The sequence below is a fragment of the Zerene cesonia genome, unplaced genomic scaffold (genome assembly GCF_012273895.1).
Source record: "Zerene cesonia ecotype Mississippi unplaced genomic scaffold, Zerene_cesonia_1.1 Zces_u013, whole genome shotgun sequence".
Lineage (NCBI taxonomy): Eukaryota > Metazoa > Arthropoda > Insecta > Lepidoptera > Pieridae > Zerene > Zerene cesonia.
In genome coordinates this window covers 4,341-20,760 of record NW_024045143.1, presented here as the reverse complement: position 1 = coordinate 20,760, position 16,420 = coordinate 4,341, and the positions used below count along the sequence as shown (strand labels likewise).

The following is a 16,420-nucleotide window of genomic DNA, read 5'->3' as shown; positions in this document are numbered from 1 at the left end:
CCTAACCTAACCTAACCTAACCTAACCTAACCCAAAACCTAACCTAACCCAAAACCTCATACTGACGTGATACTGTACAAAAAAAAAACCTGTTTTTAAGTTATTGAGCGTTTGAAGGGTCGAATTACGTATGCCTTAAGAGTAGTACTAATGTAATCGTGGGCTTAAACTCCATCATCTATAATTTTTTTTTTTTTTGACCTACAAGGTCGTGCGAGGCTTTTAGGCCGATGGCTATGAGTTTCACTGTAACATTATTATATTATAGCCAATTTTATTTTATTTAATATTTTTTAATATTATACTTACTTAATCTACCTAGTATCTGTGTCGTGATTAGTTGAGGTTCGATATTTAAATATTTGGCTAAAAACGCACAATTAAATCGAATTATTTAATGATGTACGGACTTATTATACTTTTTGATATGAGAATAATCAATTTTGCTTATAGTTTCGTTTATAATACAAATTAACCTCAAAAAAAAACGATTTTCACACAAACTACGCATTACTGCAGAATAAGAAAAGCAGTTTATGAAAAATCCCTACTCGCTATCGATTCGCAACCTTAAAATTTATTTTCATAGCATCTCATAAAACTAATAAAATTAGTTGAGTTTAATTCATTTCGGTGGAACTAACTTGCAAGTTGTGTTTTGGTTTTGTAGAAAAAAAAAAACAATTAATATTGTAGCTTTTTATTATAAACAAAAATCTCATCAAAAGAATGTCATGTTTCAGTTTTAATCAATGGCACTAAATATTGGTATACGTAAACATTTAAAATACGTTAACATTTCACAAAACAATATAAAATAACTTTATTAATCACATTTGACAAAAAAATATCATTTTAACTAGGAATCTGACTTAACTAGTGAGTTAGTAGGGTCGTTATATCAAAGAGGAGGCAGACCGGGTTCGTGAGGGGGGATCCCCACGCGGACCCGACCCAACATAACCCACGGTTTTACGCCCAGTGCCGTGGATATCTATGCAAGATTTAGCCACTTAAAAAAAAAGTCGTTATATCAAAGTTTAAATATAGCACCGTGGAATTCATATTTATTTACAATTCTTAATTAAAAGAATAATTCGAGACATCGTATCGATAATAATGTGTACTAAATGATATTGAGATGGTTCGCTCAGTAGCGGGCGACGGGGGCGGCGGGGGCGGCGGGGGCGGCGGGCGCGGGGGCGGCGCGCGCGGGCACGGCGCGCTCCAGCTTGCGCCAGAAGTGCGGCTCGTCCCAGGCGAGGTAGGTGGCGGCGGCGGCGTAGCGCGGCAGCGCGGGGTGCAGGCGCGCCAGCGCGGCGCGGCGCAGCGCGGGCAGCAGCACGAGCAGCAGGCGCGGGCGGCGCGAGCGCAGCGCCAGCGCCAGCGCGCAGCGGCACTCGGCGCGCGCCCAGCGCGACGCCGCGAACGCGTCCGACACCAGCACGATGGTGCGCCGCGACCTGGGCACGGGCGCAGCCACGAGTCAGTCCCGCCTCGGTGCAAATGCGACTCGGGACATTTTACCGATTATTCAGCCTTTTTGTTTAAAAATAATAATTTTGGAAGATAACTAATGTAGATACAGGGGAACCCTTTCGGTAAAATAAAAGACTGTTCGACTGAAAAGCAGCATTACAGATTCTCAATACACCATCATTGCTCGCAACGGTGAAGGAAAACATTGTGGTATGTCAAAAGCAAAAGTTTGACGGCTTGTTACATATACCAACCCGCTCTCGGCCACCGTGGTGGATGAGCCTTCATAGGGGGCTTAAGTCCCTGCAGTGGGAATATAATATATGGGTAGATGATGACGATCAGAAATGACAATCGCCATTACGAGTTGCAAAAATTATCGATCTTTTAATTGAATGTCGATCGATGTATAACATTAAAAAAAACTGTTTCAAAAATTAATTATCTATCTAGAACGGCGGTGGGCTGTCGCTGGCCGGTGTGGTCGCGCGGGAGGCGCGCACTCACTTGTGGATGGAGTCGATGATCTGGTCGGAGATGAGCTCGCCGGGCAGCCAGTCGCGCTGGTGCAGGCACAGGCGGCGCGGGCGCGGACCCGCCTCCAGGCGCGCCGCCAGCGCGTCCGCGTACGCTGCGTCGGCGTGCGCGAACGACACGAACGCGTCGTACTCGCACTCGCCCTCGTCCGCCTCGTCGTCCGCGCCCTCCGCGCCCTCCGCGCCCCCCGCGCCCTCCGCCGGCGCCCAGCCCTCCGCGCCGGCCGCGAGCACGCTCGCCGCCCAACGCGTGCACAGCCCTCGATCCAACAGGAAACGCTGGAACGCGACGGTAAATTTTCCTTTTTTATATTTAGAGTCCACAAAGCAGAAATAAAACCAATTACAAGTGCCAGAGAGTACAACATAATACATATTAGAGTTCTAATTCCTTTAGGAAACACAGCGTGCACTCAAGTTTAACGAATTATATGTATATGTCAGAGTACCCTCTTGGATATTAACGAACGCAAGTGCATGACTCACGAGTTGCGCTTGGACATAGCCGTAGCAGCGTGCGGGCATTCAAGTATTGGAGCTCGTGTCGAGCGGACGTGTCTGTTCGAGTCCCGATATAAGTTTGAATTCTAATTTGCCTTTTAAAGTGAAGTGACGTGATTTCTGAGAATTTAGTGATTGTAATTATTATTGTGAATTTAAATAAAAGTGTGAAACTCCGTTTGTGTCTTTTGATGCTCGAAGTTACCCAAGAAGCCCAATGTGGAACACATAACCAGCCCACTGAGCCCTATACTCCAGCCTGAGCTGACATATATAAGTTTTTCCGATCCTTGAGCATGTAAACATTTAAAAATTTTAAATAAATAAAGGAGAGATTGACAATAAAATGTATATATGTATATATAATGTATAAATGTATATATATATATATATATATATATATATATATATATATATATATATATATATATATACATAGAATTTATCGATAAATAGAATGTACCTGTAATAAATAATAAATAAATAAAAATAGTTTATTTCATTTCCAACTTTACAAAATATGGAGTAGTAGGGACCTCCTAGTAAGTTTAAGAAAAAACCTGTGTCAGGAGGACCCGCTCTTCCTTAACTTAAGTATTATAACTAGCTATGTGAAACCTATGTGAAACCTGTAGAACATAATTATTAATTTTGCTCGGAAACTTTAAGGTCGAGTCGGGAGAGGACTGAGTGGGATATGGATTGCATTAGACTAGAATGAACGCTGACGGGTTCGGTGATGGACGTGTACCTTGATGCGCGCTCTAATGTTGGGGCTGGTCACGAAGACGAGGAGCAGCGCGGCGGCGAGCGCGGCGGCCACGGCGAGCGCGGCGAGCGCGGGCAGCAGCGCGGGCGGCGCGGGGGGCGCGGGGGGCGCGGGGGCGCAGCGGCGCGCGCCGTCCGCGCAGCGCAGGCGCGGCCAGTCGCGCACGCGCGCGCGCGCCGCCCACAGCCCGCAGCCGCAGCGCAGCGGGTTGCCCGCCAGCCACAGCTCGCGCGGCTCGCCCAGCACCAGAGCGTCCAGACTCTCAATGCGGTTGTACGACAGGTTCAGGCGCTGGAACGCAATCGATTCGTTTGTGCCCGATTTTGTATTGTTATAGCTCATGCGTTATACTGATGCGTGAGCTCAGCGTGAAGAGTTAGCAGAATCCCATGTATACCATTACGACCGACACCCTTTTCATGGTCCTTCGACCCGCATTATTTTCTTTAAACCGATAAACAAGTCGGTTATTACCGTTTTTCTATTAAAGTCGATTAAAATCGAATCTAGCAATGTTATTTATTACTATAATTTGTATATAAATTGATAAAAAATAAATTGATAATAAAATACATTGATAAAAATTGTTCGTAGAAAATCAAAAAATCATTCTAGATGGAAGCGTTATAATAACGATCGCGACTACCAGGAATTTAAATACCTGCGTGCTAAGGAGAAATCTCTACAAAAAATATGTTACAACAACTTTATTAACAAATCTGAGAATAAAATAGCAATTTCCCCAAAATATCTCTGGACATATGTACTCGTAAAATCAAAATGTAGTGTTAACAATATTCCTGCATACATGGTTTATGAAAATGAAAGTTCTACGGAAAGTGAAACTATTTGCAATATGTTTAATGACTTTTTCCACTCTGTCTTTGTTCCACCTTCACAACTCCACAATTCTCCACATGGTTCTCGAGACAATGATCATTCTATATCTACGTTGGTTGACATTACTAATCTCAATATATCTCAGAACCAGGTAATAAAATGCTTGAATCGGTTGATGTGAATAAAGGTTCCGGTTATGATGAAGTTCACCCTTCTTTAGTTGTAAAACTTGGTCATATATTGTCCATACCACTCACAATTATCTTCTCTCAAGGAAGGGTGCTTTCCAGACCTCTGGAAGAAAGCACTTATCACTCTAATTTCTAAGGGAGGAGACCTTCATAATATCAAACAATATAGACCCATATCCAAGATTTGTCTCTTAGGAAAAATTTTTGAAAAGATTGTAACTTCTCTAAGTGTACAACTGCACAATCACATCGCACCTAAGCAGCATGGATTTCTGCAAGGTCGTAGTGTCAACACAAATTTAATCGTGTTCACAGATTATATTATTAATTTTATGAATGCTGTATATCAAATAGATGCAGTGTATACCGATTTCTCCAAAGCATTTGACAAAATTAATCACTCAGTCTTGTTAACAAAGCTTTCTAGAATCAGTATTTATGGTAATCAATTGCAATGGATCATGTCATATATCAGCAATCGTAGCCAAGCTGTGACTCTGAAAGGATTTCGGTATAGGTTTTTGAAAATCCCTTCAGGCATTCCCCAAGGATCTCATTTAGGTCCCTTCTTATTCACTCTGTATATTAATGATATAAATAGTGTTTTTAAACACTCCGAATATCTACTCTATGCAGATGACATGAACATTTTTAAAGTTATACGATGTTTGGAAGATTGCAGGGCTCTCCAAAACGATCTACAAGCGTTTGAGCAGTTCTATTTAAAAAACCCACTTATACTCAATACGGACAAATGTTTCACTATAATTTTTACCCGCAAATTCAACCCTATAATCAATGACTACACTTTACGTGATAGAGTAATTACCCGTGTGGATTCCATTAAAGATTTAGGAGTAACCCTTGACTGTAAATCACAATTGAGATTACACATTGAAACCGTAATATCAAAAGCATTAAAAATGTTAGGTTTTATTATTAGAATAGGTAAACCCTTTAAGAGAACACACACCATGAAGACTTTGTTCTATGCTTTTGTTCGCAGTGCATTAGAGTTTTGTAGCGTGGTATGGAATCCCCTTTATAAGATTCATATTGAACGAATACAAAAAGTTCAAAATAAATTTTTAAAGTGTTTAGATTATAAGTCAGGCTTGGAATTTAAAGATTATACAACCAATGCCTCTAGACATCAGTTACAGCCTTTACAGATGGCGTACGTACGTCGATGCGGTATTTTTGTACAAAATAATTCACAATTATATAGATTCTAATTCAATTCTAGAAAAAAAATCTTTTAAAGTTCCGCGGCCCTATTCACGTTCACACGATACATTCCATATTCTATTGTTAAAAACGAACTATAACAAAAATAATTTCGTAGCACGAGATTGTGATTCCTATAATAAAAAATTAAGTGCAATAGACATATTTTCAAATAAAATAACATCTTACAAAAGGAAACTATGAAGTACTAGTATAATTGAATAATTCTTGTATGTTTGCACACACCATAGAAATTGTTATATTATAACAACTACATTTAGTTAAAATATGAAACTCAAATAATGACTGTTTGTTTCTGTAATAAATAAAATAAAAATAAAATAAATAGTTTTATCGAAAAATGTTATAAAAGAAAAAAAAGAAAACTGACCATGACAGTCGAGGGCACGGCGTCGACGTCGATGTGCGTGATATTGTTGAAGGAGAGGTCGAGCTCGAGGACGGGTCGCAGCTGCGGCGGCAGCGCGGGCGGCGCGGCCAGCCCCGCGCGCGCGCAGTGCAGCGCCGCGCCCGCGCCGCTCACAGCGCACGCGCAGCCGGCCGGGCACGGCGGCGCCGGCACCGCGCACGTCAGCCGCTCGGGTGCTACGCTAGCGAGCGGCGCGCCCGCCTCGCCCGCGTCGTACGCGTCGTACCGCGCGCCCGCGCCGCCCCGCTCGCCCGCGCCGCCCCGCTCGCCCGCCCCGCCCCGCTCGCCCGCGCCGCCCCGCTCGCCCGCGCCTCCCCGCTCGCCCGCGCCGCCCCGCGCGCCCCCCTCGCCACCCTGCGCGCCGGCACCGCACACGGCCGTGTCCAGCACGACGGCGAGGTGCGCGGGCGCCTCGCGCAGTGCGCGCGCAAACCAGTACACTTCGCAGTCACATTGTAGCGGCGTGTCCAGGAGTATCCTAGTAAGCTGAAATGTATCGCTGGCCTTTATGATAATTATTTATAATATATCAAGGTCGCTAGAAAACCAAATTCGAATAGTGTTTAATATAACATAAACGATGCCAGATCTAGAGTTGTCAGATCTAGTGCTCATCTTACACTCTCCACATGAATAGAATTGAAAAACTCCATAAGAAGTTTTTAAGTAGCTTCGTAGCTTCATGTCGCACTATCAATGGTAACTACTAGTTGTAGTTGTTTCAAGTTAACGGACCAAATACAAAAAGAGTGTGAAAACATAATATTTAGCATACATAAAATTATGTAGATCGAATTACAGGCAAATGCGACATGCATAATTGACTAATTTTAAATTATAATATATGAGGATTACAAAGATGTGTGTGGCTGTTATTTTTATGAATTAGCATGTTTTAATATTTAATATACTTGTAGGAATTCAGAATTATCTGGATTTTTAACAATTTCTTTATTATAAGGCATTCGAATGCTAAAAAAGTCAGAAAAAGATATATATGAACCATTTTTTATTTAGAAAATTTTAAGATTATCTATTTTTTGCATTCATCGACAATATTAAGTAAAGTAAATTGGCAGTGTAAGTGACGCACTCACCGGCGGCGCACGCGGCGGCGCGGCGAGCGCGGCGCGGTAGTCGCGCTGCGAGTAGGCGAGCGTCGCCAGCGGGTTGCCGCGCAGGTCCACCACGCTGGCGCTCGCCCGCGCCCACTGCAGGTCGTCCCACTGCGCACACGCACTCACTCTCAAACGGGCTCAACTCACCGAGACGACACTTTATTCTGACGGTAAGAATACCTTACCGTCACGGACACAGAATACCTATACCTTTACCTTACGGTATATAGTAGAATCGAGCTTTAGTAGAAATAAACCAATGGGGCGGGGTCTATATACTTTTAAAAAAGGATTTATTATTTAGAAATATAGACCTCACCATTTTCGCATTAGAAAAAAAGTTTGAATGCTGTGAAGTAGAAGTACTGGAATAAGATATTATTGTTACTTGCATTTATCGGATTCCTGACTCTGATATGAACGTTTTCCTAGACTAATTAAATTTATCGCACTCAATTCTTCAAAATATTGACTACTGCACTGTACTTCGACATGTCTGGTCTGGTCGACAAAACTGGGCTATGGAAAGGGGGTGTTCGATGGATTGGTAGGTTGGGTCTTTGGGAAACTATGGCGTCTGCCTTTTCAACTTCGAAAAATTGAAAACGAGTGGCAGACGGTGGCTTGCCAGTTCGTTCGATGGGCTCCCAAAAAAGTTACCTAAAATGGCAACAAGGCGGCAACACCAGCTGACTGGCTAGGGGTGTAGAGAGGTGCGGCACCGGTTTCACCATTCCCCGCTATTACGCCATTAGACACTTCCATCCCCGAGCATATAGCTCTTTCATCTCCACTCTAGACGGCCAATTAAGGCAAGCCAGAGGTGGGGGATCCTGAACGTCGTCATTGTTCACTCCGAACTGCCACCGAGACAGTCCGGAGGTGAGGACAGGGACCTCCCCGGGGAGAATTAAGGTCAGCGGGGGCGCTACTCACCGTCACCTCGCCACAAGGTGCCCTGCGGGTTTATTATGTTTCTCATTTCCATAATACTCGGGTACCCCCAGAAGGAAGGCACCCGGTCTTTTGGAAGGCTTACGTAGGGACACGGATCAAACACGCAGAGGCCCTTTTGAGGTTTTTGATCTGTTATGTGACATCAGCGGCAGCCTGTCCATAGCTGCACTATAGAGTTACAGCCCTAGGCAGTCCACGGCCGATGTAAGACTATTGCAAGATACGGAAATTTGAAAACTGGTCTATGAAATGGGATGCTAAATGGACTCGTATTGGGAACTATGGAAACTATGGAACCTGCCTTTCTACATAATAAAAGTAAAAATTTGTTGGCAGGCAGTGAGTCGCCTTCTCACTGTATGGTCCCCCTATGTATGTAGCTGCAATAATGCGACAAGGAGGCAACATATCATGAATAGCTAAGGGTGGAGAGGCGTCGCTGGACTTTAAACTACGATCACGCGCCCCCTGAGGATCCAGCATCACGTGCCCACTCGCCACTTATGCTTCGCATCCACCCTTCGAGCTAAAAGCTCTCGCGAATCCACTCTGGCCGGTCGGTTAAGGTAAGCCGTAGATGAGGACAGGGGCCTTCCCCGGGAGCATTCGGGTTCGCGGGGGCGCTACTCCCCGACACCACGCCACAAGGTGCCCTGCGGGTTTATTATAATTATTATTATATTGAATAACGTTTTACATGGACGCGATAACACTGACTTTCACACGAGAGTCGTTTATGACACGAGAACCAGTAATAAAATATGCCTTTTTCCGACCTCCTCTATCGAAAAAATCGTTAGTGGGTCCAAATATGCTTTTAGAATTCCTCTCAACACTGAATAATTTAGAAGTACTTATTAAAATTGCATTAAGTCACGGGAGCTTTGTTAATAAAAATGTGGATAGTGAAAATAACGAAAAAAATCACGGGACAGAACTACTTTATTTCTTTGAACTTTTAATTTCTAAACTACAGAACTGTTTTCCGAATCCGAACCGTATCGTACCTGCAAGACGGTGAAATTGTTGTAGCGCAGGTCGAGGCGCGTGAGGTCGGCGAGGTCGCGGCGCCAGTCGGCGCACACGAGCGCGGCGCCCGTGCGCGCCAGCGCCGCGCGCCGCAGCCGCCTCAGCCGCCACAGCGCCGACACCGCTGCGCACACCCGCCACCCAGTTATACGACAGCTTTTTAATTATTAACCATACAGGACAATTTTCTGTTCGGGTAAAAGGATGTTGCTAAGAAATAACGGCCCCAAATGGCGAATTCAAGGCTGTCATGAAGATCGCCCTTCCGACATTCGGTCGTTGCATGAGTATCCCCACCCCCGGTTCGCATCAAGTACAGACGGGCCACGACAGAGCGGCTGGGGCACTGACCGTTGGGCACGTAGGCGCCGCTGACGCTGCACAGGTCGCCCAGCGGGTTGTTGGACAGGGCCAGCGCCTCCAGCGAGGACGCCTCCCCGACCGCCTCAAGCGCTGCGTACTCCAGCTTGTTGTTGCTGAGATCCAGCTCTTTTAAATTCGTAGTCGGCACGAACAGTTCCCTTCATTAACATATGTTGATATTAAAACGTCATAAAATCACTAGGCATATTCATAAAACAATAACCTAATATTGTACGATTTGTACAGCTGGGGATCGTGATGATGCTAATAAAGCTAAGCTGTTAAGGTAAAATACATTTACACTCGGGCGCGGCTACGCGACCTAACATCGTGAACTATTTAATTACCATGAATGTTGAACTTTTTTGATTTGTAAATCATTCATAATATTAGAAAGCAAAAGACGATGTGTGTTGATAAATATTAGTTTGACCGTAATAAGAATGAACTGCAGCTCTTCACAACCGTCTAATTGATTTAGTCAGGTGATAACAAATCGTAGCCAGTCACAAAGACTTTTGAGAGAGTGAAGGTAGTAGGGTCGAATATTGAATAAACAACGTATGAACACCAAAGCACAAACCCTACGAATGTGCCTCGTTTCAAAGTAAGGCGATTTTTATAGGAGTGGACAATCGACATCTAACAAGTTTTGACAGGAAAAAGTGACAACTATATGACTCATCTCTTCTCTTTTACTAATCCAAAAAGAAACAGAATCAGCATCTAACAATATATGTATGTAATGTATGTAATCTATGCGCAGATTGCAAATTTTGCAATAGCATCTAAAGGGAAGGTACTCTAAATACTTAACGCAGTAAATAGAGAATTTAACGTATAAAGTAGTAACCATTTAATTTGTTCGAGGTTGGGGTAAATTATAGAGATGGGTATCCAGATACGCGGTAGCGTGTGAAGCGAGAGGTCGAGTCTCTGTGAATGGGCTGCCCGCTTTTTGAGGGAAAAGGGATACGGAAAGAATTGACGACCAGAAAGAAGGAATGGACTAGGAAGGGTCAACCTTATACAAAATATTAATAGTTATATTTGCTTTATAAAAGAAGCATAAAAATAAAATAAAATTAAAATAAAAGGTGGCCCCATACAGAAAACTTGCAATAGACACTAAGCAAACGGCCAACAGTTTCGGCGCGGCTCGGGCGCGTGGCCTCACGGTTCACAGGAGTCAAACAATTGACCCAGGAAATCTCATGGTTAGTTCGTTCGTCATCGTCGTCGTACGGGCCTAACGGGATGCGATGAGATTGTATAATTAGGTAATACCGCCCTGTGCATCGTACGACTGCGTACTGTTGCATTGTCAGCGAATCGCATTACATGATGTCAGTTTGATGATTTTAATGAAACTTTTGTACAATTACTGCTACTAAAACTCACTTAATTCCTAAAGGGAAACACAGCGGATCGGCGAGGAAGCTCGATTTTGTTTATTAACACTAACACAGCCTGGGCATTTAAATATTGCCCTTATTAATCGCTTGGTCCATAACATATATGTATATGCATTGATGATATAATTTTATAAACTTTAATTTAATGAAAAAAAAATGGGTACCTCGGTAATGTAGTAATGTTGTTGTTGGAGAGTTTCAAAACATTTAATTTTGGCACAGTGGCGAGCCAGTTGGGTGGTAGATCTCTGAGTCCGCTCGCCAGCACGCTGAGCGAGCGCAGGCGCGCGCCGCGCAGCGTGAGCCGCGCGCCCCCCTCGCCCCGCGCGCGCTCCACGCGCACCGTCTCCAGGGCTTCACATCGCTCTAGCCACGCGTTCACAGTGTGCACACTCACATTTTTCAAAGTCAATTTTATAACATTCTTACATCCCCCGTCTCTTGGCCCCGTCGATGCCCCTTGGCATACAACGTTTTTGACCGTACCGCCAATAGACAGAGCGGTTAAGGGAGCCGAGATGTCCACGTCGCTCAAAGATTTAGCTTTGTCGAGTAGGGCAGTCAGGAGGAGATCCTCCTTGACGATCAACCTTTTGAGCGCCGGGAGCCGGTCGAAAAAGGAATCGGGCAGTTCTTCTATACCCGATCGATCTAGGTTCAGCGAACGAATGGCGGAAGACAGGGTGGTCAGTGAAGAAGGAGTCAGTTTGACATTTTTTAGGCTCAGGTCTATTAATTTATCCAAAGGTTTCAGAAAACTCGCATCAGGTCGTAACTCCCCATCCGTACTTATTCTCAACGTGGTTAAATTGAGACCGATGAAGTGTTGCGCCGTAAGATGCGGCTCCTCGGGCATGCCGTCCAAATAGAGCTTAGCTCCCACGGTGACGTTGAGGGCGAGCAGCGCGGCGGCGTAGCCAGAGACGGGCGGCGCGCAGCCGCGGAGCAGTACCTGCGGCACGCGGGTCTCGCGCTCCAACCGCGGCAGCGCGCCACCGTCCAGCCTCACCTTCTCTGGACATTGCAGACGAAAGTATCTAGCCCCGAAATCTATTTTAATATCGTTTCCTGAAATTGTTTAAAGATTCTTTATGTGCATACTTAAATAACCTTAAAGTTAAAAAAGACAATTATCTATTACGCCATTTATAGTTGGAGCATGTCGGGACCGATTTGCACGATTTTGAACAATTTGTTAAGACGTTTTGCATAATTATATACACAAAACGTAATATTATTGATTGCTCCCTTGGAATTAGTATTTATAAATATCCTTTTAAGCGGATGCCTACATCATAGTGGCTATCTATAAGACGAATTTCAGTCCGATCAGTCAAATAATTAAGTTGATAGATTAGTCAGTCACCTTTCCGTTTTACATAATATTAGCTGATGGCCACGACATCTTTTGCATGAACTTAGAACATGGAAAAACTTGAGGCTTGCAATTAAATTAGGTTTAAGGTATAATTATAATAATACTTTTCTTTCTGAATTTCTGCTTAAAATGTTCCAGATCTGGATTATTATAAGTTATGCTCCTCAGACTGAACAACTTCAGCTAATACATCATTTCTATTTCTGTTATAGTGTAGCTAGGCTTTTGAAGTTGCATACCAGATCTTCAAATTTGTACTCTCTGGAGAAAATGCTCATTGGGTAACAGTTTTTGTTATGGCACAATTTCTACATCTCTTATAGTTCAGGTGGTCTGTTTCAGTTCTGCATTGGGTGTTCCACTTGACAAAACAAATTATAGTCTATATGTTCCCAATACTTAAACCTATACAACAAAAAGCTTTCACTCACAAATCCGTCCAGTAGTTCTGGAGATTATCGTATACAAACAAACCGACAGTAAAGCAATTAAGCCTTTTCAATAAAATAATATACATATGAACCATTGAAGCAAAAGGGTTGTTACTTATCGATGTTGTTTTTTTTTTTTGTTAAACATTTCAGTTCCACATTCATCAAATAACCATATTGAAAAATTTAGTTTTCAAATAAAACTAAAATCATTGAGATAAAACTATGTGACCTGATTTTTATCACATCAATACATGCATTATTAAAATTAATACAATAATGATTTAACATCCATTTTTACATCCATTACATAGATATGTTATGTAAATGAGCTGACAACATTTGAATGGTTGCAGTAATTAGGATATAAGTAGAACATAAATTTGCCCTTTTTAAATTGAGTATAATTTGATCAAACATAAATTTATTTTAGTTGAATTATGAATAACTATACTATACAAGTAATTAGTAACAAGTACTCTGAATTATGAATTTGTCATTAAAATAAAATCTAAAGAACCTGTTTCTGTATCATTCCACTTTAATATTGTTAAAGAGCTTACCTTAAAGAGAGCTACATCAATAAAACTTGGTGGTAAACCATTCATAAAACCTTTGGTATATGAAAATGTAATCATTTAAAGTCGGCTCATGATTGGGGCTTGAAAAGAAAACTACTAACTGAATGTTATGGAAACATTGTACGCGTTTGATTATATAAACGTAGTATAAATACAAACCATCAACATTAAAGAAGTATTCATCCACAGCCGAGCTCTGGTATTGACACCGAGGTGCCGTGACCCCGGGCGGGCAGCGCAGCACGTCTGCCTGCGTACTCTTCACGCATATTGCAAACACATTAATTGCAAATAACACCAACAACACCAAACACCGACACCTTATCAGTTCCATTGTTTATCCATATTTCAAACGGTCAAGGCATGGAATACGCACTAGTGTACCGGTTATCAGACAATTACACATACAAAAGTACACACATGTTATTTACCACATACCACTAACTAGTTTCTTGGTAAATCCACTTTTTCCTGTTACCTTGTTTACGTTTATATTATAGTGGAGCGTTTCATATTTAACACATTAAAAATAAGTGAATTGTATTTTGTCCGTTGATATGATTTGATTTTTAATAATAACTACATGTTCACACTTTAAAACTTAAATTAATTAAATACGAAAAAACAGCAATGTAAATACTATTCACAAACAATGTACACACGCCAACCGATCGCCGTAAACACGGGTACAACAATGAGTGACACCGCTGTCACAGATGTCAGGGCACGTGTTGTGACATCTGAAGATGTCAGTGTTGTCAGTGACATTGAAGATTTGATAGAAAACAAGAAAACAATGACAGAATAATCTTTACCTAGCTTCTATAAAAATATATTAATTATTGTATTGTAATTTTTACATGAAAATCTGTTATAATTAAAGAGCAAAATAAAAATCATTCACGTTCGGGAGTATTAAATGATAATTTTTCATTATTCGAGTGTTTCCTATATACTATAGCTAGCTGCATTTATGCATTCTATCTTTGCTTATAATTTTTCGAACTACGTGGAAATTCAAAATATTTTTATTCGACGTTCTTGAATTTACTATCCAAAATATAAATGTGGTAGTGGTAGGTATTAGTCATGTTATGATAAAAATATAACGTATTCCATTAAATTTTGTTGTAGCACTGACTATGAAATATAACCAGTCACCGCATTCATAATATACTAGATGTAATGTATAAGAAATACCACTGTTATATCCTCATGAAAAGCACTTTATCTAAGTGACACACACCTTAACTCCGCAAAGATCAAATCTTTGTTGAGTTAAGGCGTGATGATTATTCTTTTGAAAACGAGACGTATAATATAAAATAAACAACGACTAAGAAATCACTGCTTTTATTTTTCAATAAAAATTCATAATTTGAGATTTATACATTCAACAAGCATAACTATTTACAAAACATCTGTTATCATTAAATACAATAAGACCAAATATAATTATATTTTTTTTTTTAGGAAAAAATAATATATGAAATGGGATTTGTGTTAGGTCTAGTATGTTTAAGCTAACTATAAAACTAAATTCTGAAATATGAACAAGAAAGGTGAAACAATATTGTTAACTTCGATATATTATTTATTTTCTATAATTTTAAATTCCGTTTATCTGAATTAAATTATAAATAAAACCCTTACGTAGAAATTAAGCATAATTATTTACAACAACAATTTAACTCCTATCTTACTAAGCATTATTTAATTACCGTCTGTATTCGTTTATAATTACAATTATAAAATATACAAGTAGCTTTTTATAAATAAAAACTTCTTATATACAGTCCACATCCTTTAAAAAAATATAATATAATCATAGTCTTATTATATCTTAAATCGATATTTACAAATGTCTATTCTACAAGCGGATAGGTAGCTATGTGAAAAAAAGTGTCTGGGAGGGGTGTCTGCGGGTGCACGTCGGTGTCTACTGACAAGCGTGGAGCACCCGCACACACCTTTTTGATTCACTAATAGCGTCGAGCACTAACGATAACGGAATAATGCTGCGGTAACACACTTATTTACCAGTAGTTCGATCACAAGCTATCTATATATTATTATTTACGTCATACTTACAAACAGCGAGACGTGTAAACGAGCCGAATATTATAATAGCGCTGACAGAGTAGTGAAACCAGAAAGGTCAGTGGGAATTTTGCAGCGGTTTTCCTGCTCCGATACCCATGCCGCGAATTGAAACATCATTGTTACGCACCCAATATTTGAAATAAATCGGTTGGGAACTACGAAACTCAATATAATTTCAAATTATGATATTTGGCTAATATTATAAAATTTTATTACAGCAATAGAAGTTATTTGCATGTTTGATCGCTGAATATGCCCTTATGTTCATTTGCCTTTTTTTTAATTTTTATTCTATACATAATTCAGAATATTTACATATAGAAGATACAGTTATTATAATGTATATAAATTATGAACACACATTGCATATACTAGAAGAATAGTCGTAGACCAATGTAATAACTTTTAACTCGAAAAATCAAAAAGTCATTTTGTATAACTCAATAGACAACATAACTCAACAGGTGTGTGTAGTTTTTCTTTACCGCAAGTTTAATATGTGACGATAAAAATTCTACGAAAACAATATGTCAGTTTCTGTACAATTCTATTTATTCAGAGCTTTTTATATTTCTTTGCGCCTGATTAATTCTCATATAATTTTGCCGCTGTCCAAAACAGTGGGAGCGGTAGAAAGTTGTGTAGAGAGGTTGAGTTGGGTTGTCGATGGGGCCTATTAGTTTGCCACTAGGACAGACGGTCGGCGCGCAGGTCGTTGTCCACGCTGTCCAGCTCCAGGCGGCGCCGCACCCACGCCAACATCGCGTCCTGCCGTACAGACATAATGCGTTCTGTCTGATTATACCATTCATATTATTAATATATTATGCATTAAATTGTCTATTCAAGTGGAGGAAAACGAATAATATTAAAGTACCCACAGTACTATGTTAGTTGTAAATTGCCATATTATATGAGATAAGATATCTGATATCAACGGTTAGTAGTAAAAGTTGTTATAAAAATCCCATAAGCACAGCATGCGTTTGGTAGGATTTCGGCATTTTCAATTGCCGCAAAATAGTTAGTTTGTCTAATAGGTTGCAATCTATATAAATATGAGTTTATGAAA

The 16,420-nt window shown here is 41.0% G+C and overlaps 2 protein-coding genes across 9 annotated transcripts in view; one reads left to right on the top strand and one right to left on the bottom strand.

Annotated features, from left to right (window-relative positions):
* LOC119839375 (collagen alpha chain CG42342-like) overlaps positions 1 to 16,420 on the top strand; it is a 289,736-nt gene that overhangs the window by 268,982 nt on the left and 4,334 nt on the right. The window lies entirely within an intron of this gene.
* Positions 685 to 13,951, bottom strand: LOC119839374 (protein toll-like). The gene is made up of 9 exons (XM_038365635.1): positions 13,405 to 13,951; positions 11,020 to 11,923; positions 9,429 to 9,598; positions 9,056 to 9,201; positions 7,071 to 7,199; positions 5,935 to 6,459; positions 3,268 to 3,576; positions 1,987 to 2,294; positions 685 to 1,463 (listed from the first exon to the last, which is right to left on the bottom strand). The coding sequence occupies exons 1-9, from the start codon at positions 13,577 to 13,579 to the stop codon at positions 1,151 to 1,153; spliced, it is 2,979 nt and encodes a 992-aa protein (XP_038221563.1). The 5' UTR covers positions 13,580 to 13,951; the 3' UTR covers positions 685 to 1,150.

Coding starts and splice junctions, on each gene's coding strand:
- LOC119839374 (XM_038365635.1), bottom strand. CDS start 13,579: ATGGAACTGATAAGGTGTCGGTGTTTGGTGTTGTTGGTGTTATTTGCA. Junction 11,924..13,404: donor ATACTTCTTTAATGTTGATG/GTTTGTATTTAT, acceptor AAACAATTTCAG/GAAACGATATTAAAATAGAT. Junction 9,202..9,428: donor CGGCGCCTACGTGCCCAACG/GTCAGTGCCCCA, acceptor GGGTGTGCGCAG/CGGTGTCGGCGCTGTGGCGG.